We start from the raw sequence: 23,247 nt of genomic DNA on the forward strand, positions 1-23,247 counted from the left end.
GACTGTGGAAATTTAACACTGGACTTCAAGCAACTTGGGCTATGAGCTTCTCCACCCTTCCTCCAGACTCTAGGACCTTGGTTTCCAAATGAAATACAAAACTTGCTCTCATCTGAAAAGAGGACTTTGGACCACTGGGCAACAGTCCAGTTCTTCTTCTCCTTAGCCCAGGTAAGACACCTGTGACGTTGTCTGTGGTTCAGGAGTGGCTTAACAAGAGGAATACGACAACTGTAGCCAAATTCCTTGACACGTCTGTGTGTGGTGGCTCTTGATGCCTTGACCCCAGCCTCAGTCCATTCCTTGTGAAGTTCACCCAAATTCTTGAATCGATTTTGCTTGACAATCCTCATAAGGCAGCAGTTCTCCTGGTTAGTTGTGCATCTTTTTCTTCCACACTTTTTCCTTCCACTCAACTTTCTGTTAACATGCTTGGATACAGCACTCTGTGAACAGCCAGCTTCTTTGGCAATGAATGTTTGTGGCTTACCCTCCTTGTGAAGGGTGTCAATGATTGTCTTCTGGACAACTGTCAGATCAGCAGTCTTCCCCATGATTGTGTAGCCTAGTGAACCAAACTGAGAGACAGTTTTGAAGGCTCAGGAAACCTTTGCAGGTGTTTTGAGTTGATTAGCTGATTGGCATGTCACCATATTCTAATTTGTTGAGATTTGAGATTTTAATTTGTTGGGTTTTTGTTAAATGTGAGCCAAATTCATCACAATTAAAAGAACCAAAGACTTAAACTACTTCAGTCTGTGTACATTGAATTTATTTAATACATGAGTTTCACAATTTGAGTTGAATTACTGAAATAAACGAACTTTTCCACGACATTCTAATTTATTGAGATGCACCTGTATGTGATTATCATTTTGGTTGCACAGCATTTTATTTCATTAGAATACACAGCTGCTTTTTTAGTGGAGAAAGATTTTTTTTTTTTTTGTTATTTTAATAAAATAAAAGATCATGACAGTGTAATTGTGCTTATTTGTCATGAAAATCATGTAAAAATACAAAACAAATAAGAGGTCCATCAAACAGACATTTTCTTTGATTTTAGCATGAAATATGACCTGGATATGTTGTTGACAAGCTTGGTGAGATTTAGCCTCAAACCACCAATTTATTAATCATACAAAACTGTGACACTGACTGCTAGCTGTGTGGAAAACCCTTACATGACTGAACAAAGCAGCTAACCTCGAGAAACAGCTGCAAAAATTACATTAAAGAACATTGACATCAAATTATGCTGCATCAAATGGCCTACATCTATCATCATGAATTCTGCAATGTACTTCTTAAGATTGATCACGTTGGGTTAGAGATGACAATTCCTGCAGAGCAAAACAATGAATCTCAATAAGCTACGATGGAACTTGGCAAAAAAAAAAGTCAAGCTCTGACTGATGTGAAAGAGTTTTTAAAATGCCATGAAAATGAACCTGCTTCCAAATCAAAAGACAAAACAACTTCCCCAAATGAAACAATTATAATGTATAATTGATCAAACTGATTGATTAAATTGATCAAAAATGACAATAAAAAAAATTTATGATGTTACAAACTATTTCTATTTCTTATTTTCTAGTCAAAGAATGCTTCAAACAGATCTATCATGGTTTGCACAAAAATATTAAGCTATTTTGAAGATACAATAACAATAAATCTTTCTTAAGCACCAAATCAGTCAAAAATGATGGATCAGGTGACACTGAAGACTAGAGTTTTGACTGCTGAAAATTCAATTTTACATCACAGAAATAAAATCACATTTTAAAATATACAGTTATATTAAATTCCATCTGTACATACATTTTTATGAAGGGGTATTTACATCAGCAATTAAGCTGAGTATATATATATATATATATATATATATATATATATATATATATATATATATATATATATATATATATATATATATATATCTATCTATCTATCTATCTATCTATCATGGGGCTATGGAGGTAGCTACAACAAAAAGTTGGGATACACTGCTCTAACTGGCAAGCCGATACCAGTGCAGAGCAAAACAAGTGGAAACCGAATCCAAGCTATGCAGTTAAATTAAATACAGGCAAGCCTCTGAAAGTTCAGATTATATACGAGCGTTTATATTTGCCCACAGTGCATCTTCTAGGCCGTTACCCACAGTCTCCCTCCTCGATCTCCTTGAGGGCCCGCTGGCTTTAGCAGGATCTCTCGGAGAACAACCAGACAAGCTGCCAGAGGGCTGTTCAAATATTTACCCCTGGATAGCATTTCCATCACGACTTTACTCGTGCAGCATCATTAATGGGTTTGTTTTCCTACTAACTACAACTGTTTGCTTTCACTGCTGCTTAAACGAAGTGCCTCAAATTAGAGTACACACACATCAGATACACACCTCCATTCATGTTCTGCCGACAAATTAATTACCCAGGAGTCACAGTGTGACAGGGCAGTCTGCTTTCCGAGGGGAGTCACACCGCTGTTACCGTTCATTAAAGGGGAGCCTTATTGCACGTGGGGCTTTGATGGTTGTAAATCTACAAATTGTAGACTGGAGTGAAATGTCACAGACTCTGCGTGAAAATATACGCCAGTGAGCAGATTACAACTCAGCGGTGTGTTTACAAATCTGTACCTTGAGGAGAAGAGTAAGAGGACCAGTGTAAACCTCAGAGAGCAGATGGATATTATCCTATCAAGGCACATTTAAAAACCTCTAAGGGCAGACAATTATTCTGAAATACAATTTCAACTCAATTATGGAGCGTTCCGCATTGACAGTGATTTAATTTCAGGAGATCACCAAGTTGCTGCACTGCTGGTCGCTAGCAGGTGTTTCTACATAGTTGATCAGGAAGATCACAGGGGCGCTCTTCCATTGTTTGTTACTACTCATTTGCACAGAGTTCAACATTAACAACTGCACCTCTAACTGTCACATCCAAAACCAAACTTCATTGGAAATTAAACTTCTGCTGTCAGTGTAAACAGTATTCGATGCAGTGCCATGGTCCATTGAATTGTTCCTCATGGATCAATGGAGCATTAAGGGGCACCTATTATGTAAAATCCACTTTTACATGGTGGACATAAATGTGTGTTGGCAGTGTGTGAACACAACCACCCAACAATGATAAACCCTCACTCCTTATTTTTAAATCGCCATTAAACCAAATCAGTCTCACTAGGCCCGTTTTGATTCTCTAAGCAATGTGATGTCACACTGCATAGGGCGCAGCCACGACGGCTGATTGACAGCCCTGCATTGTCGTAGTTTTCGCCCTCAGCGGTTGTACGCTGTCTTCCATTTTCTCCGCTCTTGAGCAGCTGCAACGTCAACAATGTCTCGCAAGCAATCCCGGTGTTCTGTGTTTGGATGTAAGACTGAACATTAGAGTCTTCATTTCTCCCAACATTGGCCACTAAGGACACAGCAGATTACTTCTATTTTTCAAGGTTATACGCCTCGAAATCTACCTAAATTCGTTTATGTCTGTGCAAACCATTTCACTCCAGACTGCTTTGTGAATGTCATGTCCTTATAATGCTTAGCGTTTTAACCGTATTTGTGTGTGTACATTATCGAAGTATTTTAATTGATCAGTGCCGCGTTTGTGAGATCAGTTCGCGCCGCGCTGTCCGTTTGGTAGATGACAGGTCAGTGCGGCGCGAGCTCTGTAACATCATGCTGATTCATCCCACTTTCAGTGCATTTGGCTTCCCATATGTATGACTAAATACCGGTTCTCTCGCTCTGTCATGTTGCTTCTAACAGCTGTTTATTGCTGTCATGCAAAGCAGAGAGACGTATACGCTACGCCCTCTTCTGGAGAAGAGGCGGGAATATGCAGCTATTTTTAACCAAAAAAAAACACAAAAAAAAAAACAGAAAAAGTTACGGACTGCAGCTTTAAAGAATAGGGTTTTTTGCCCACCTCTGAAAGGATTTCCCAGCTGACGTCACCAGGTCGCCTCCTTTTTCAACCACCTGTCACGCATGATTCAACCAGTTCCTGTTGGAGGAACACTGAATTTCTTCACTGAATGACCTTTTATGGGCCTAAAATGGATGGAAACACTGTTTTACATTGCCTTTATGGAATCTTCCATGAGTACTTTTTTTTTTTTTTTTTGCCAGCAGAAGAAGCTGTCAGTACCTGACATGAACCTGTGATCGGTGAGGTGTGATTTTGCTTATCTAATCTTGTTCTGCCATCTAGTCTCTCTTCTGACTTAACTTCACAATCAACCATACCCTGCTAATCCCAAATCTAACAAGGCCTGTAATTGCAGTTATTTATAAGCGCTAAAATCAACGTGTTGGATAATCTCACCACACACACCTGAAAACGTGTTTACACAGCACTTCTGTCTCTCCCACAGATGGCTTCTTTGATTTAAAGGTTGCTCTTCTCTCAGAGATATCAAAGCCAACAGTGTCTACTCTGCAGAATTGCTGATTTCTTCAGAAGTGAGGAGACATCCCTCTCGGATTCCCTCGTTCTTAACCTCCCTCCCACTTACGTTGACAGAACAGCAAGACTAAGCACACCAAGACATGACCAATCTGTTGACTTTCCTGTCATAGAAAACGTCTTTTACCAAAGCACCCCGCTGTTCAGGGAGGGTTGGTGAGCGTCGTGTTAAATTTGGTCCCGAGTGAGCCGCTCTGTCTGCTGTGGGTAAATATAGGTTGCCTGTCAAGCTCTTGTTCTCATTAGTCCCTTAAAGTCAACATGAAATAGCATTCCCAGCTCACACTTCAGTAATGTGATGTATTTCCGAGATTAACTAAGAAAAAAAAAACCCAGTAAAAATATCTAAACATTCCTAAAATCAGATAAATTCACTTGCGAAGCAAAACTGAATAATAATATTTAAGACTTGTTTTGAACAGTTGAACATAAATTTAGTTTTTATTAAATACATAATTAAATAAAATAATGAAATAGATTAATAAAAATAAATTAAAATAACTTTTGAGCTTTCAATATTCGAGATATACTCTCATTTTTTTGGACAAGGATTTTTGATGAACACATGAAGGTTGAAGGTCAGGTTCATTCTCAAGAATATCTCAATGTATGCCAATATTAAAACCTCTTATTTTTATCTTAAACAGTAAAAAAAATATATCAGTAGCAAAAATAACATCTTTAACAGTAGTCTAAAACAGTCTTAACTAGCTTTTTGGTTACTGCTTATTAAAATTTAAAGATTGCGAACATCAGAAATGTGTATTAAAGCAAACAGGTCCATTATGATTACTTGTTGACTTTAATTGTTGTTTTTCTGAATATCTCCATAACTGTCAAATAAATGTTAATCAGATAATTTTAAGAAACCTTCCCCCATTGAAGTTGAAAGAAGTATGCTTGCTTTCATTGTGGTGGCAGCAGGGATTCTGGTAATGAGGTGGAAGCACTGCAGGGTTTATAGGGTGAGGAACAGGTCACACGTTTAGTCTTGACCCTCAACCTGATCCCTTGGTGGCTTGGAAATGGCTAAAAGGTCTGGGTTTAATCTTTAAGTAAAGAAAGAGAGACAGAACTCACCAGACTGAAAAATGCAAGCAACGTCTTTCACAGCTCTTGTGATCAGGGAGAAGTGCCGATAGAGCGGGTAGCACAATGTCCTTCTGCCGAAAGACACCAACACATCTTGTACAGAGTGATACGTCTGTAACACACACACACACACACACACACACATAAGCATGGTCCGTAAATTGCTCCAGATCTGTCCATGCATATTACATCAATCATTTTTTAACTCCACTGGTAATTACAGCAATTTGCTCTAATTATTCCCAACGACTTCCCGTTTTATTAGCAGGGTAAATAGTAGGTCAACTTTTAAACACCTTGGCAAACGGCGTGCTTAATTGTAGACAGTGCTTAATCGCTTGCCTCCGAGTTCTTCATAGTCTAAGCATCCACAGACAAGCGCTTTGGGGAAAAAAAAAAAAGAAAAAAATAAAAAAGTCTTTTTTTCTCTCTCCCTTTTCTCTTTGCGTTTTCCAGCCTCCCACTCTCCCTCCCCTCCGCTACTCTCTTAGCAGCTTGTTAAGAATGCACCCGGAGTCATTCTAGCATGTCATCATAGCTCATGCACTCCCCCAGGCTATTAAACACTGGTGTAAATAAGCCTGCTGAGGGGGGCGGCTCACCGAGCACTGCCGGCCGGGGTTTACAGTGGTTAGGCAAAACAGAGGGTGGGAGAGGAAGAGAAATGAAGGAGATTGAGAGAGAAAGAAAGTAGGAGACAATGATAGGGTGTTGAGGAGAAACTACATTAGCATTTCCTGAAGGAAATACCAGTGCTTGCAAGATAGCTAAAGAATAGCGTTGAGGTTTTAGGACTCTTCGGTTTCAAGTCTTTGTTCTGCAAAAATGAAAGCGGTGTCTTGCGTTCTATTGGCTGTGCACAAGAATCGTCACACAATGCAACAGCATCTTTGCAGAATGAAGATGGCAATAAATGGTTAAAAAAAATGCAAGAATGAAATGTTAGTATGCAAATAATAGCAAGAATAATAACCTATTGTAATTTGTTACACAAAAATGTGAAATATTTCTATCATCATTTACTCATCACATTTTGTCAGATCTCAGTGAGAGAACCAGATCAGTCTTGAATGAAGGCTGTCATTCAGCCTGACTTTATGAACTGGATCGACCAATTCACTGGAAAGTAAAAAAATCACTCAAAATAACAACTTATATGCTTTTAATGAGAAATAGCAATAGACAAAAAAATAAATAAATACAAACTACAAATAAATTAATTACATTATAATAAAAAATGTAATTAAAACATATTAAAGATGAAGAATTGCCATTATTTGGCCATTATCTTTTTCTTTTTTTAAAATTAAACTATTAACTAAATTAAATTAAACCGAACAACTCATATGGTTTTAATAATAAAAAAAAAAAAAAGAGTTTCAAGTGGGCTAAAATATATACAATATTAATTTAATAACTTTTTTTTTAAACTACTGACAAGAACCATAGCGACAAATGACTCCAATTTGTCAACAAATAATTCAGTAAGGTTTTGTGCACTGGAGCGATCAGTACATTGAAAATAAGTTTTTATGAACTATGAAGGAGAACTAGGCCAGGTGTCAAGATTGTTCAGTAAATAACAAAAATGGTCCGTTTCTCACATAAAGCCTCAAGTCACAAACTAAAAACACAGAACACAAAAAGCTGAAATGATCTACAAATCCAATTTTGAGCCTGTACTTTAAATCATTCAGGCTGAATTAGTTGCAGAATTAATACTTGAGGTCAAAGGTTAAAAACAAACTCCTAACATGAATGTTTGAGGAATATCAATGTAGCACTGCTTTGCAAGCACTAAAAAGGAAACAGTGAACGAGACAATGAGGGGGCAGAGAGTTTGTGCTATGTGTGTGTGAGAGAGAGAGCAGGCAGTTGGAGGATGTCATTACCACCCTTCCATTATCAGTATTGCAGTGGAGTGCTGGCTCTCAGCGCTCTGAGCTGGGAGAGGTGTCGGGTTACTCGTCCTCATTGTCACACTAGCCGTGGAAATATGGGGGATTAGGGACTGCTGCCGCCCCAGGAGTCAGGATACACACACACGCACACAAGGTTTGGAGCTCTCACTCAAACCACACGCAAGCAGTTTAAGGCTGAATTTCTCTCTCGCTATGGCGTTAACTTTGGCACAGGATGCATTATGCGGATGGTGAAATGTAAATGCCTGTCTGCTATACACACATGCAAGTTTATGCAAACTACTGATAAGCAGGAGTAATCGAGAACTCAGGAGAGACAATGATTGTTCATGAAAACGTGTTACTGGATCGTTTGTGAACTTTGAAAGAGTCCTTTTTTCATATTGCGATTGGTTACAGGAGCATTTTGGGCGGTACCTTGTGACCCGATTTGCAGGATATGTTTGTTCCAAAACAGTAAAACTCCACCTTGCTCTTGTGATTGCTTGTTTTTTGGTTCCGTTGCACAGCATTTTTATATTTAGACAAATTAATGGGTGCTGAAAACTATTTTTGTTGCTGCTGGTTAGGATACATGTTAAGAATAGAACAACTTTAAAGTTGCTAAGCTTTCAGATGGACAGTGGCATAATCTAGTAATCTGCATGTATTGCAACGTCAGCAGTGGCTTCAAAAGGGAGATTCCATCAGAGGAAGACAATGTCTTATGTAATGTAATCAAAACACTCCATACCCTTATTTTAGGCTTTGTTCAGGCAGGCAGCAGCATTTAGGATGTTAAGCACAAGTAACGTCATTAAAGTCTACAATACTTTTTGGAGCTGCGTCTGAAAACACTCCCTTTCTAGTTTCTTACATAACAAAGCAGTGTTATTTTAGTAGTATTTACATGATGTGAATTTTAACCCATTTAATCCCACCGGTCACAATATTGACCGTAAAAAAGTTGTTCATTTATAAAGCTCTACAAACCATACCGACTGATGTTTTAGCGCACTTCCTGCAAATATGGAAAAAATAAAGGGTTTCAATTAAATATGTGCAGTTTCACATGATTAGTGCAGTTTATTTCTTGTTTGGACCTTGAGCAGATGATGGATGCATCAAAGCTCCAAAACGAAAGGCTAGTAAAGTATGTTAACAATGATATGACACAGATTTTTGGTACACATTATCTTTAGGGTGTCTACTATTAATATATGCGTTTGCATATATTCAGTTTTGTTGAGTGTGGTCATAGAGTGAGTAAACATGTTGATGGTCACAATAGTGACCGGTGGGATACACAATTTTTCACAAATTTGTCCAAAAATATTTCAAAAAATAATTATTGATTATTTCAAAGGGTTACTAATGACACATCATTTGGATATTTTCATGTCTGGGAAAATTTGGGATTAAATGGGTTAATATAGTTGATTCATATTATGAATTGCTTTATTTTAATGTTAAGTTTTCTTTTTATTTTAGTTTTAGTAATTGTATGTGCTTTTGTCATTTTTATATTTCTATTTAGATTTAATAAATTTTTTATTTCAGTTCGTTTTAGTAATTTTAATACTTCAGCTTTAAATTTTCCATCTAATGTCTATCATTTATTTTACTTCAGCCATATTTAAATTACCAAAAAAGATTGTTAACAACACTGTGACATAAACTGTGGCATTCATTATGTTGACAATCATGAACGAATAAACAAGTCGGCGGTATCTCCATGCATGTGTAAAATCTGAATGCGCAAAAATGCCTTGAGTTCAGCATGATAGACATGAGCAGAGGCACAATTTCCATATTTTTCAACCTTTCTTTCCACAGTGACAGCTACTCTCACTTGTAGTATGAGAACGTCTTTTGGCATTGTGAGATGCTTACATTATTGCTATAGCAACTGAAGTAGATACACCGGATATTGACTACACTGTTTGAACAAACAGATCAGATTTAATCACAGAACGGCAATGCAGACAGTCAGTCCTAAAGATCGGATCTGAAAAACAACTCATGCGAAAAAAGCCCGAGTCTCCATAAGTTAAAATCACTCGCTCATTCATTCATTTGTTTGTGCATTCAAGGCCATGTCACATTTTGTTAAGCTGCTAAATGTAGCAAATACCTCCAGCCAGCTGAGAGTACCGCTGAGCTTCCTGATGGTCCAGGCTGACTCTACCTGCAAATCACAACAACATCAGTCAATACTGTAATCAATGATGCTGTGTACGCTAAACGAAACTCAACTGTACTGATGTCAGACGCTATACAACACAGACTCTACAAAGCTGGACATATAACTATGACACACACTTATCCTTCATGTTGCATACAATTCAGCATATTCTATAATACTGACCATTGCTGTGAATGCAATGACGTCACAAACAAACTAAAATTGCTTTTTTCATTTTATTTTTGGCATTTTTGTCTCTGGATGCATAATGTATCAGTACAGCATCGGTTATTAGCAAATATTACAGATTATTTCAATTTTTTCCCATAGCAACTTGAACTTTCTATTCATCAACTAATCCTGAAAAAATGTATCACGGTTTCCACAAAAATATTAAGCAGTACATCTGTTTAATAATAAATGTTTTCTGAGCACCAAATCAACATATTAGAATAATTCCTGAAGGATCATGTGAATAGTGAAAATTTGCTATTGTCATAACAGGAATAAATGACATTTTAAACAATAAAATAGTAAAAAACTGCTATTTCAAATTGTAAAAATATTCCAAAATATTACTGTTTTTACTGTGTGTTTAATTAAAAAAAATACAGCCTTCTGGTATGCATAAGAGACTTCTTTCAAAAACATTTTTTTGTTTTTTTAAATCGTACTGAAAGTAATTACATATATTTATACATTTAAAACTATATTTTGTGGTATCCGTTAGAAACATAATATTGTATATCCCTATTTGGTCAATTTTCATTAAGTCAAAAGGGGTGAAAGAACAAGAAATGATGGTGAAAAGAGAGGAAAATGTGTCTGGATTAAAACTTACGTCAGTCACATGAGCACCATGGCTCAGTGCACAAGCGTTAACCACCAACCAAGCCACAGCTCCAAGGCTAAATTTATCACTTTAGACAAGAGAATGTTTTAAGAAGGTTTGATATGTTCTCTAGCTATTATGATTGAACCAAAGCCCAGATTTTAACTGTACATTTAACATATGTTGAAAGCTTTGGAGTCAATCCAGCAGAGTTCTTCACAACCGAAGCCCTTGCAACATTCTAGTACTTCAGCTTCAGAAGCAGTGTCTTAAAACATAACCACGATTTTCATATTTTTCAAACTTATTTTTACAATTACTACCATGTGCAGTGGCCTCCAAAGAGATTCTTGGGACTGTCTGGAAAACATTACAGGAATGTACCAACTTCCTGGAGCTTTGGTGCACGTGAAAATGCCAGGACCCGCACACCAAACCCACTTACTAGCAGAGAAATGTCTGTGGCGAACAAGCGTACACTTACATTGTGCTCTCCCTCTGTAGTGCGCACATCATAGACATACGCGAGAATGATGTCCACCAAACCGAGCCAGGCGTGGAAGCGTGCTTTCTTATCCAGCAAGTACGAATGGTTTGTGAATTTCCTCATCTGCTCTTTTTCTTCTTCTGTGAAAGTTATTGCTGGAAGTACAGAGAGAGAAACAGAGACATTCAGTGTTGTTTATCAAGTTATCTCAGGGAGGTACAGTCGAAGTCAATCTCTGATAAATTCTCCCTGAAAAACAAGTATAAACGCAGGGCTCCAGCAGGGAATGATGGATGCCTCTGCTCTGCTGAGAGCTTTAAGAAACAAAAGCATGTTCGCCGCAATTATTTTTAAATCAGAGTCGGAGACGAGGCTTTTGAAGCATAATAAAGTTACCGCACGGGAAGAGCAAAGTTACAATGCTTGATTGATGCCCTAAACTGACTTGATACTGCACCAGGGAGGAAGGAGTCAAAGGCAGGGCAGCAAAAGAGAGAGAGAGAGAAAGGGCAAGTCAGCACTTTAGTAGCAGCTGAAAGTGATCCCCTTCTTGGCTGCAGCACTGCCCCTGATAGAGCCCCTCGTGTGCATGCTTGCATGTCCATATACACACACACTTAAAACTAGTGCTGGCAGAGGTCGAGTTCTGGCTCTGTTGGGAGCTGCTGGATTCCAGCGACATGACGACTGAACAGCTCCCCCATTTTCTCTCCCTCTCTACCTGATTTACCCTCTAATACAGCTGCCTCTGCCTGGCAGGAAACACTGACTCCTGTGAGCCGAGGAGGGAGTTCAGATCCACCCCAGCTCTTGTCTTATCTTTATATTAACCAATTACAGATTTTGTTTTTGTTTCTTTGTCGTTTATGAAGGAACTCTTAGAATTTGTGCAACTGTTATATGGTAGGATAAAAATTTCAAAACTGTTCCATCTATATAAACAATTGGTGTTTTAAAGAAACAGTTCATCCAAAAAAATAAAATAAATAAAAAAATAAAAAACTATCATCATTTACTCAACCTTATTCTAAACCTGTAGAGTAGTTGGGTTGTAGTGATCCAAAAAAATAAAATAAAATAAAAAAACAAGCACCAAAGACCAAAGCAGATAAAAAAAATAGTAAAAAGTAATTGTGCAGTATATCCATTTGCTGAAGCCATACGCTAGATTTGTGTGAGAAACAGACTAAAATTGAATTCATTATTCACTGATTCAAATCTCAGCAGTGCGATATGAATATGTGCATACTCAGATTTGGTCACAACAGAAATGAAAACCAAGAAAACGCATTAAAGAAAAACCTAGTGTGACATGTTGACATGCCATATATGAATATACACATTTGAAACCAAGGCTGCATTTATTTGATCAAAAATACAGTAATTCTGTGAATTATCACTATCATTTTAAAGAACTGATATCTATTTTAATATATTTTAAAATGAAATTCATTCCCGAGATGGCAAAGCGGAATATTCAACAACCATTACAACCATAAGTCTTTGTTGTCAAACGATCCTTCAGAAATCATACTAACGGTAGCTGAATGGTAGTGTACATTAAAGGTAAACTTGTCTTATTTCAAAGCTGCTCTATTGACAATACACACGAGAACCACTTGAGTATCTTCACCTCCTCCTCTTCTGGTGTTGAGTGAATTGCATTTCTGGCTGTATGCGAACAAAAAAACTCATGTATTGTGAACACGCCAGATTTGAACATATGTCAGTGAATGAGGAGTTAAATATTGCCTTGTTCCTCACAGAAAGATATTCAGAAGGATTAAGCAGCATGATACAAAGGAAAATAGCATTGGTCACCATCCACTTTTGTTTTATCAAAAGTGGAGTCTGTGGATTGACTGATTCATTATAATCACCTGACATGTGTCGTCTGTTATATAATCACTGAGAAACAAAGAATTGTCACACTGATGAAGGCAGAAAATGCTTGTCTATTTTATCTCCTGCTTTGATTTTAATAAAAGACTTAAGTGCCGACCAACCTTTGTAATGATCAAAAAGAGCAGCCTGGACATTCTGCTAGATAATTACTGAGTTCCAGAAAAAAATAAAAATAAAAATCTGGGGTTTTGAATCACTGAAAAAAAACAAATAGTTAAATTTACTTAATTTTTATTTTGCAAGTTTTTGCACGCATATTTTTAAAGTAAAATTGAAACACGGAATTAAGTAAAATCTACTTAACTAAGTTATCTAAAATGAGTAAATTTAACGTGGCCAGGTAAAGTTTGATGGTAATTTCTACTTAATTATTTTAAGTTTACCCTGCAATACACAAGTACATTTCACAGTTGTAACAATTTTACAGTCACGGTTTGTAAACTTCACTCAAACAACATAGCACTGAAAAAAAATGCATATAAAGCATGTGGTTAAGTTACAATCACGTATGTAAGCAAGCAGACTGCTCGTTATTCATTTTAAGGTAATAATGTTGACCCAATATAGTTATTAATTATTTGGTACATGATACACAATGACGGTGATAATCAGTGAATAGTGTTTATGAATGGGTCATTTTGAGTAAGAAATGAACCCCAGATGTCACAAAACAGCAAGTTACTTCACCTAACAAAAAAAACAGCAACCATAAAACAGTGTAAATACATCTCGAAAACAGCAAAAAATAAAAATAACCTTACTAATTATTCATGCCCAAGTGCATGTTGGGAACAAAGGGATCATGACGTTGAAATTTACTTACACAATCTTTGTAAAAATAACAAACAATTCCAAGTAAAATATACTTATGTTCAAACTTTAAATTCTACAAGCTTAAATTGAGTACTAATATTGAATTTACTCTTTTTTTAAATTTTATTCTTGCCTGAACTAAATTTAATTTAATGTAGAAATTACATTTGTTTTTCTGTAGTATTTACTTCACCACAAAATCATTTTATCAGTGATGACAAAAGGCTATGGAAGCCTATTTCAGTTTCAGATTAATAAATAAATAGGTAAGTGTGACTTTATTTATCTTTACATATTTTATATTTCATTAACTTAATATCTAACAAACAGACTATTTCTCTACACTACTGTAAACTTTTTTAGTTTACTTACACATTTCTAATGTACAAATACTGGCAATGCCTTGTTGGGGCTATAACACACCTTCTTTAAAGGAATGCATTATAATTTGTCATTCATTCAATGGCAAAATCTGCAAAAACAACATCTGACACCACACAGGTGCCCAGACCACTAACACAAGCAGCTATTGGAGTGAGATGGGGGAGTGGAATAATGAAGTGCATACATGCATAAACACATACGGTGAGGCTGTCATCTCCATTGGGACCTAGAGTGTGAAGATACCCGATACACATGGGAAAGCAAGTACACACACACACAAAATAAAGGGAGAAGACAAGGAAGAAGCAGAAATCTTGAATTAGAATCTCAAGCAGTAAACAGAACATGTTTTTATGTGTGTGATCTCTGTCATGCAGGAAGGTTTCTCATCATGAAGACAAAGTGAAAGAATGAAGCCTTTGGGTATACCTATTCACAAATCTGTGAATTGCACTTAGAATGTACCGACAAGCCTGTAAAGTAAATGTCTGGGTATGAGTTTCTCTCTTCCAACAACCACGACTGCACATTTTCTTTTGAGGGCCACAGTGGAATTCATGGCTAACTTGGTGTCCTGCGGTGATAAAACATGACCAGAGGGAAATGATTAAATAATTATTTTGAAAATTGCACTTGAAATCCCCTCGTCACTACTGTGTGGCACAATGTATAAGATGCTTCTTTATCGACTAGTCATGGATCGTGTTATTTCAGTGGTGAGAGTGGGTTGTGGACATTCAACCATTAATCTCAAACCATTACAATGAAATAAAGCCTACCTGGTTTCACATATCTAATGATAGCTAAATGATAATGAATAACGAACAAGCTATCCTAATACCCAAAGAGTGAAGGCCCTAATTAACTAAACGACTTAATGGGCCATATCCAGTCAGGAAAAACTTAGAAAACAGTGAGGAGTAGATATTGGCACCAATTTGTGTGCACTTCACTCAGAATGTTCAGGATGGTCTGTCCAAGCAATTAGTAGCAATTAATCTGCTCCATGCATTCAGCATACTGATGAGAACACTAAAAATATAGTCGTATAGAAGTGCATGTGTGCTAAGTAGCTGCACAATGTTATTTGATTGATTGACAGCAGAGACAGACAGTTTGGAACGCATATCTTGAAATATCTCCATCTCCCTCTGTTTAATCCTTCTCCATCTTCTTCTTCTGTGATAGGACCAGCTGTGTAACCCCCCGTCCCCCCTGCACCAACATATGCTCGCAGCTCAGAGTAATTTCCTCATTCTGTAATCGTGCACTGAGGAATTAGCACACTACTCTAGTGATAAAGAACATGCTGGTGTGGGACACAATCGCTTCTCGGCTGTCCATTTCTGTGCCGCTTTATCACACACGTCTCACACACGTCAATATTCCATGCAACTTTAAACGTGCCAGATAGGTTTTTCAGAGATTGTACTATTACAACAGATGTGCCAAGAACGAAAGAGACAGACAGACAGACAAAACGATGGCTATATAGCTGGATGAAAAATAGAGCTAAGATAAATGTAAAGAAAAAGACAGACAGATTGAAGAAAAGATGAAAAAATAAGAAAAAAGGAATAGATAGACAGACACAATGACAGAACGCTAGATATAAAGAAACACATATAGACAGAACAGGCAGAACAACATAACGATAGACAGACCAGACAAAAAACAGAATGACAGAGAGCTATAATGATGGATAGACAAAGCGATAGATAGATAGATAACAACAGATTAAAGAAAGTACAGACAGAGAACAAGCTGCTTTGTGGGCAAAAAAGTGGGCTGAGAGGTGGTTTGTACCTCGCTGACTAAACTAACTGTGACTCACACACAGCCTCATCAATATGACTCAGCAGTTATAAAACAATGACAAAAACACATATAAATCTCCCAAAGAGTAAAAGTATGAGTATTAAAACAGTGCGAGGGTACAAATAGATTAAAATCTTCAAAAACACTATGCTGTCCTTAGTCTAATATTAGGGTCCCAAGATGATCAGTTTCCTGCAAAGGCGCGCCACCTGCTGGCAGAGACTAGGAACAGCACCTCTGGAAATATTCCATTTTACATTGTAACTTCTTGTGGAAACTTGGCGACCTTAAATAAACCCGAACTAATTCTTCATCCAGACCCATGGAGAGAGACACACAAGACAAAGCGGTAATTATGCACTGAATGTGTAAATGCATTTGGGGAGTTTAACTTTACTCTCTAAAGACAAGGCGATATATTCAATCTGAGGAGGTAAAGGTCTCACAGGTGTCGGACTGTGTTGAAGGGTCCGGGCTCAGTTCTCTCCACCACGGTTTAAACTTCAGCAGGTTTCTGATCTCCTCCTCGTCCTCATACAAGTTCACCCTGCATCAAGAAAAAAAAAAACTATCTGAATGTGTGGATGTTCTGTCATGTGCAAGATGTGAAATGAAATAATGTTTTAAATGTTCTTTTAACTGTAGACAAATGTGATGAAATTCAGTACAGGAACAGACATTTAACAGTGGACTTACATGTAATGGTCAGCACAAAATATTGTGGTCTCTGCGTCTAGTCGATTGCATCTCCTGAGCTCAGGAGCAGTATTGTCAGGATCCTTCACATCAATCACCTCATTCAGCTCTTCCTGATTGACACAAAGCAGAACAATGGGTTGTCCACAACAACTCCAAGTCATTTATTTTTCAAAAGGTCTTGTGTCATCTTTATCACAAACTTTGTAAAAAGACCATGTCTATAGTCTCATCGGGGACAGATGTTCTTACTTGAAGTCTGGTGAAGACTCCAGACCTAAGGTTTCCAAAGCCATACTTGTGGTATTCTTTCAGCGTCTCTGCTGGGGTTTCAGTGTAAACCTCCTGTACTATCTGCCAATCAAACTCCTCCTCTTCATCTTCCTCCTCACATCCTCCACCACAGGCTTCTGAAAGAACGCCAACAGAGGGCGTTCAGTGAATACAGAATGAGTGGAACATGAAATTAAAATAGACATCAGAGGAAGGTGCTGGAAGATGATCAGTTTTTCATACCCAAAGGAGAATTAAACCTTACCTGTGTCCTCCACCAGTGGTTTGGCTGACCTTGATCCCTTAGGAGCCAGGAGACTGGTGAGCATCTCCAAACCCTCAAAGTGCTGTCCGGCTGTCTCTTTAGGGACACACAGTGTGAAGAGGCCTGATACATACACACATACTTAAAGTCAGGTAACATAGAGACAAATCATTTATACTGTTTTTTGACATACATTTGAGTGAAACTGATTACTGAAAAAGAAAAAAGAAAAAAAAAAACATGTAGGATGGGGTTCAAACTATCAGTTGTTGATTGGCTGGAGGCTGATCTGAATGTAAGATTGCAGTCATTTTTAAGAAAAAGGTTCAAGAGGGCTAAATGATTGGAGAATACTAAGCATTATGCAATCAACTAAATGACTGCATAATACTAAGATGCTGCAATGCAGTTTCTGAATGCGTTCTGAATTATTGTTAAAGCAATTTTTAGGGTTAATAGGTTGTTCTTTTTAGGGCATTACTAGGTGAGGTTACCTGTATGTACTGGACCAAGTCTGGACCAAGAGTGTCTATTCTTTGCTTGTCTTTGCTAATTTTTTCTGCAATTCTGTTTGGTTCCAGTAATAATGGTGCAAGCTCATTAGGCAAGCAACTTTACATATTGCATTGGCATTGAAACAAAACAGTAGGACACAAAAAAATGAACCCATGGACTGAATCAAATCCCTGACCTCCTCATTTTTTTTCCAATAAGTAGTTGATATTTCCGTTACATCATAACTTTAAAGTGACAGTTCACCCAAAAAAAAAATTAAAAATCTGTTCTTTCTTCTGTGGAATGCAAAAGATTTTTTTTTGTCCATACAATGAAAGTCTGTGGTGTACAAAACAACATTCTTTAAAATACCATCCTTTGTGTTTAACAGAAGAAAAATAGAAAACAGAATAGAATAGAAAAACACTCTCCCCAGCTGCCATTGGTCTAGCAAACAGATAGTCCCACCCCAAACTCATGCCATTGGTTAAACCACTGTTGCCGTGTAGGTCTGGTCGGGATTCTTAAACAAACAGAGGAATGTTTTGAAAGCAGCCACAATATTTACTCTTTTCTGGGAAATCAGCCTACATGTGGCTTACTTATAGTTGTCTCTACCTATTAAGCTGCGACAGGAGAAAATATTTTAACCATTAAAAATGCTCACATCACCCTTAAAATGACAATAATTGCCTTGATTGTAATCCTTACAGATTTGTGAACGATTTATAATTTCTTATGTAAACACAGAAAGCAATTAGAGGTACTTTATGATGGAAGACTGCTAAATTATTCACTGGCTGTCGATCAAAGACAAGGCGTTGAAACGAGGCCAATGAGATGTCAAGCAGAGGATCCCGTGGCCATTAGGTATAATTAAAAGCGCTAATAGGCAGCTCATTAAAAGACATGTCGGGACTACGGCAGATCGGTCAGACACAATCACAGCACTGCTTCTGCTGTTTCTTTCTGAATAAAAGATTGATAAGCACTGCACAAAAGAGAGCGAGCACAATCAAAGTGAAGGTGGATCATAATAAAGAAAGAAGAGAGTGATGGAATCAGTGAGATGGATCGTTATGATGCTGACAGCTCAACCGACTGATTAAATGTGAGAATTCGTTGCTATAATTAAGACAGCAAAAGAGAGAAAGAAAGAGAGGATCTCCATTTCTAAAACTGTGTTCATTATTCCCATTACTGAAAACAAATATCATTTTAACTAAGCTGGTTTGCTGGTCTTAGTTGGACCAACTTGGGCTGTTTTCAGCTAGACTAGCTGACTGCCTAGCTAAACCAGATAAAAGCAGTTGGGCCAGGTTGAAAGACCATCTTAAAACAGCTGAAACATTTCAAGACCAACTTAGACTTTAAGTGTTTTTAGCAGGTATTACTTGTTGTTTAAAGATACAGTTCAATCAAAAACTACAACTCTGTTGTCATTTACTCATGTTGTTCCAAACCTGTATGAATTTCTGTTTTTCTGGGGAACGTAAAAGATTTGATAAATGACTTTTTCCCATACAATAAAATTCAATGTTCACCAAAACTGTTTGGTTGCAAACATTCTTCAAAATATCTTCTTTTGAGCTTCACAGTAGAAGTACAATTCATATTGAATTTTCACTTTTGGGTGATCTGTTCAACTCTTTTTATTATTTTATGTTATTGAAGACGCACAAAGAGTGAGGATGGAAAATTATGAGAAGGAAACAACTCCAAACCCATGCTTCTCACGTCTGCACAATATCTGGTGTGTGACAGTGTGCTAATTGCTAATCCATCATAGTGATTTTTGATCTTCGACTTTGTTTTCTTATGTAAACAGGAATTTGTGGAAAGAACAAAATTGTTGGGGCAAAAAATCAGAGGGATTATGTTCCACACATTACATGCCGAACGGTTACAATCTCAAAGTCTGTGCTTTGAGACAACCTTGCATTAAACAACCTATAATTTTAGACCCACTAGAAAGATTAAAACGGTGTTACGTTAAAATGACAATAATTGCTTTGACTGTAGTCATTCCAGATTTGTGCATGATTAATAATTACTTGCTACTCTCTGTAAATACAGAAAGCAATTAGGTGTTCTTTATGAGAGACTACTGCTAAATTATTCACTGGCTGTCGATCAAAGTAGACACGCTGAAACGAGGCCAAATACACGTCAGAAACAGGTTCCTGTAGCCATTACTAAGCAACTGGAAATCTTCATGCTATTTGGAGAGCAGTTTGACAGCCTGAACTATTGTGGAAATTGTAAAATCACAGATTGTTGTATAAACAACAATAAAAAAAAAAAAAAACTATCAATCAATTCCATGGGAACTGTAAGAAAAAGCAAATCCTTGGCAGTCAAGTAGCATGGTGCTGCCTTAAATTCCTTAATAATTTATATTTTAATTATTTTTGTACTGCATCCTGTCTGTATGATTTATTTTTTATTTTTTAACAAAACCAGTTTAACGCAATCTCCATCCCTAGCCGATTCTAAATATTATTGTTCCTAGGCAGTGGTGCCGAAATCATTATGTGAAAATCTTATTTAATAAAACGTCATAAATAATCAAAAGCTTAGTTGTTAAAAATAATGTAACAAAACTTTTTTGAAATTTTTTTTCAACGTTTTTTTGCATCTTTAATGAGTTCAAAAATGTGTTTATTATAAACTTATTAAGACTCGGAACCGCCGTATCAACAAACGGGAGATTTTTCAGACGCGCACTTCAGCTTGCCCTCAGCACCAGTCGCGAGTCAAACGAGCGCGGAAAAGGTACAGGTGCCAAATGAGCTTCAGTAGAACAACAGTGAACTGCGGTCTGATGAGATGTTGTTATGTCAGTAAAGCAAACTGTCCTGTTCTGTCAGAGGTTTTACTGTGCTCACGGCGCACGCTCTTCACTGTACGCGAATATGAGGCGCACGCTCCACGTCATCATAAATAACGCGCACAAGAAACTATACGAGCATACATCATCAGTTAAGTCATCAGAAATTACCTAAATGTTTATTTTGTTTGTAATTTAATGCACAGGTAGGCTAAATGTGAGCACAGTGCAGTTGTACTTTGTAATTTGTAAAGTATGAAAATGAAATGATATTTAAATGCATAAAATAAACATTTTACATTCTGGCATTTATGTGCCCTTTTTCACATTACTGCAGATGGGGAACTTTTTTTTACATTTTCCTTTGTACAGAGCTCGATTTAGGTTTGACAAAACTGTTGCAATGAATTCATTTTGACAACTAATAGTGTTAAACAATGACTGTTTTTTTCAGAGTTCTTTGATTATATAAAATTCGGTGAAGGTTGACTAAACTTTGAACTATCTGCATGTCTCATCCATGAATAGGCCTGTGCAATGATGGATGGAGGACAAGCTTTTGGGGTGTTGAGAGCCAGAACCAAGCTGACTGAACAATAAATCTATAGTGAGTCCTTTTATTAAAATAAATACCTGGAGGTAATACAAAAATGGTCATATTCACTCAATTACCTGATCTAATTCACAAATTCTCAATTACAATTAAGTAAAATTAATTTTATTCAGTTGTGTTTTAGGCACAAGTCAAATAGGCTACATTTCTGTGCCACCACAGACTGGCCACCTCTATGAAAACATCCATTGCCTAAGGCGGCAAATATCATTCATCGTTCATTTATTAGTATCTCAATTGCTCAAAAAAAAAAAAAAAAAAAACATGTTTGAATTCAAAATAGGCCATCTGTGATTCAAGTAGATCCGATGAGTTGAAAACTCTTGCTACTTCATACTTCAATACAAAACAATGCTGAATTTTGACAAAAAGGAGATTTTTAAATGCTATAATTGTGGTTTTTATGTCTAAATATAAATCCATTAGCAAAACATGTGAAAAGAACCATATTACAAAGTGGAAATGGTAAATGAGACAATAAATGATCTTCTGCTGCCATCTAGTGGTCATAGTGGAAATCATTACATTCATTTTACAGGGGTGGTTTACTGCTTTTTTTCTTTGCTTGATTGCGTTTATGGGGTGCAATATAACATGTCTTCGTGTTTCGTTTGTTAAAAAACGCCTTATTTTTCATATATTTCACCTTTATTGTAAGCCGCTTTCTCCTCTGTCATTTGAACGACCGGTTGACTTCCTGATTCTCTGAAACCACTCCCTCAGAAACAGGCAATGGGCTCAGATTGGTTAGTTGGGCCGGTGTGTTGTGATTGGCTAAACTGCGTACTGCACATTGTCCGGAAACTTCACGCCCATTACCTTCACGGGCGACAGTCACATGTGCTCCGGTCAAATGTAAATAATGGTGTCAATATTGCCGTATCAGTTTGAGTCAGAATCAGACCCAGAAAGCGGTAATGAAGAGAGTCAAGCAGAACTTCCGCAAGCACGGCTCTTACAAACGTTTCTGAATGAAGTTTGCTGTTGTGATTACATTTAATTTTTTAAAGTTTGTACACGTTTGTCTTATACACACAAAATAGCATCGAACTAACTGGCTACTAAAACCAAACAGCGTTGGCATGTGTTTACATTCTTGATCAAATCGAAAAATTACGTCATAAAGTATACATGGAAAATACATTTACAAAATTAGTACATAATTACAAATTCGGGTCCAAAATGTTTGTACGCGTTTGTCATAGACACACGAAATAGCATTTAACTAACTGGCTACTAAAGCCAGCGTTGGCATTTGTTTACGTCCTTGATAAAACTAAAACATTACGTCTGAAATTATACATGCAAATACATTTAAAATTATGAAATCCTACTTACAGGTTGTGGCCCAACAACTGCTGCCTCTGGTTTTAAAGTTGGAACTGCTCCATGTTTTAGTAATAGTTTCTGTGCGAATCCGGCATTGAACTCTGAACTCTCTTGATTCTGGAAGCTGTCTTCCGTAAAATGCGCAGCACAGAGAGCTAAATTAGGATTGTAATTGTCAGGAACATAATCAAACATAAATTTTAACCATTGTTGATTTAACTACAGCGTCCGTAGAAAGCCCGAACACAGAAGACCTGACAGCTGGGTGAAAATAACACCGTTTCGACGGCATGGCTACAACTCTCCACTTCGACAAAGCCGCAGAACATGGCCTTGCCCCCTCTTTTGCGTGTTCCGGAGGGAGGGGTTGATGCAAATTTATGGGTTTTTTACGTATGCAACCCGGAAGTATCTCGTTGTAGTCCCATATGAGTCGTTTGTGTAGGCATTAAACTTCCTGATTTTTAAAAGACGATATCTCCGCTTACATTGAACTTTCAGCGCAGCAACTTTGCAGATACTGTTCATGCACCAACAGCAACATTACACACTATTTAAAATGAAAAAAGTGAAATCGCAGTAAACCACCCCTTTAATAGTAGGCCTATTTGTTTTTCTGCCAGGTGAAATATTGGCAGAAATCTTCAACTTAGCATGGCCACTTTTCCATGAATTATCTCTATAAGTAAAAATGAAAAGAAACGAAAAAAAAAATGCAGACATTCTTTGAAGTAAATTTTACTCAGTGTTCTCATTTTATATAAAAATGTGCAAATATATGAATAACTTTGAGGCCATTGAATAATATAATTGGTCTATATATAAACTTTTCTGCAGGAGTTTGTTTT

The 23,247-nt window shown here is 37.1% G+C and overlaps 1 protein-coding gene across 2 annotated transcripts in view; it reads right to left on the bottom strand.

The window, feature by feature from the left end:
* The window catches only part of shq1 (SHQ1, H/ACA ribonucleoprotein assembly factor), a 38,888-nt gene that overhangs the window by 12,785 nt on the left and 2,856 nt on the right, over positions 1-23,247 (bottom strand). For both annotated transcript variants that reach the window (XM_058779375.1, XM_058779374.1), the window contains 7 exons: positions 17,133-17,255; positions 16,847-17,004; positions 16,595-16,707; positions 16,345-16,445; positions 10,976-11,133; positions 9,609-9,662; positions 5,562-5,685 (listed from right to left, as the gene is read on the bottom strand). In XM_058779375.1, coding sequence (XP_058635358.1) covers positions 5,562-5,685; positions 9,609-9,662; positions 10,976-11,133; positions 16,345-16,445; positions 16,595-16,707; positions 16,847-17,004; positions 17,133-17,255 — 831 coding nt within the window. The remainder of the gene's footprint in view (positions 1-5,561; positions 5,686-9,608; positions 9,663-10,975; positions 11,134-16,344; positions 16,446-16,594; positions 16,708-16,846; positions 17,005-17,132; positions 17,256-23,247) is intronic.

Source organism: Onychostoma macrolepis, chromosome 06 (assembly GCF_012432095.1).
Source record: "Onychostoma macrolepis isolate SWU-2019 chromosome 06, ASM1243209v1, whole genome shotgun sequence".
Classification (NCBI taxonomy): Eukaryota; Metazoa; Chordata; class Actinopteri; order Cypriniformes; family Cyprinidae; genus Onychostoma; species Onychostoma macrolepis.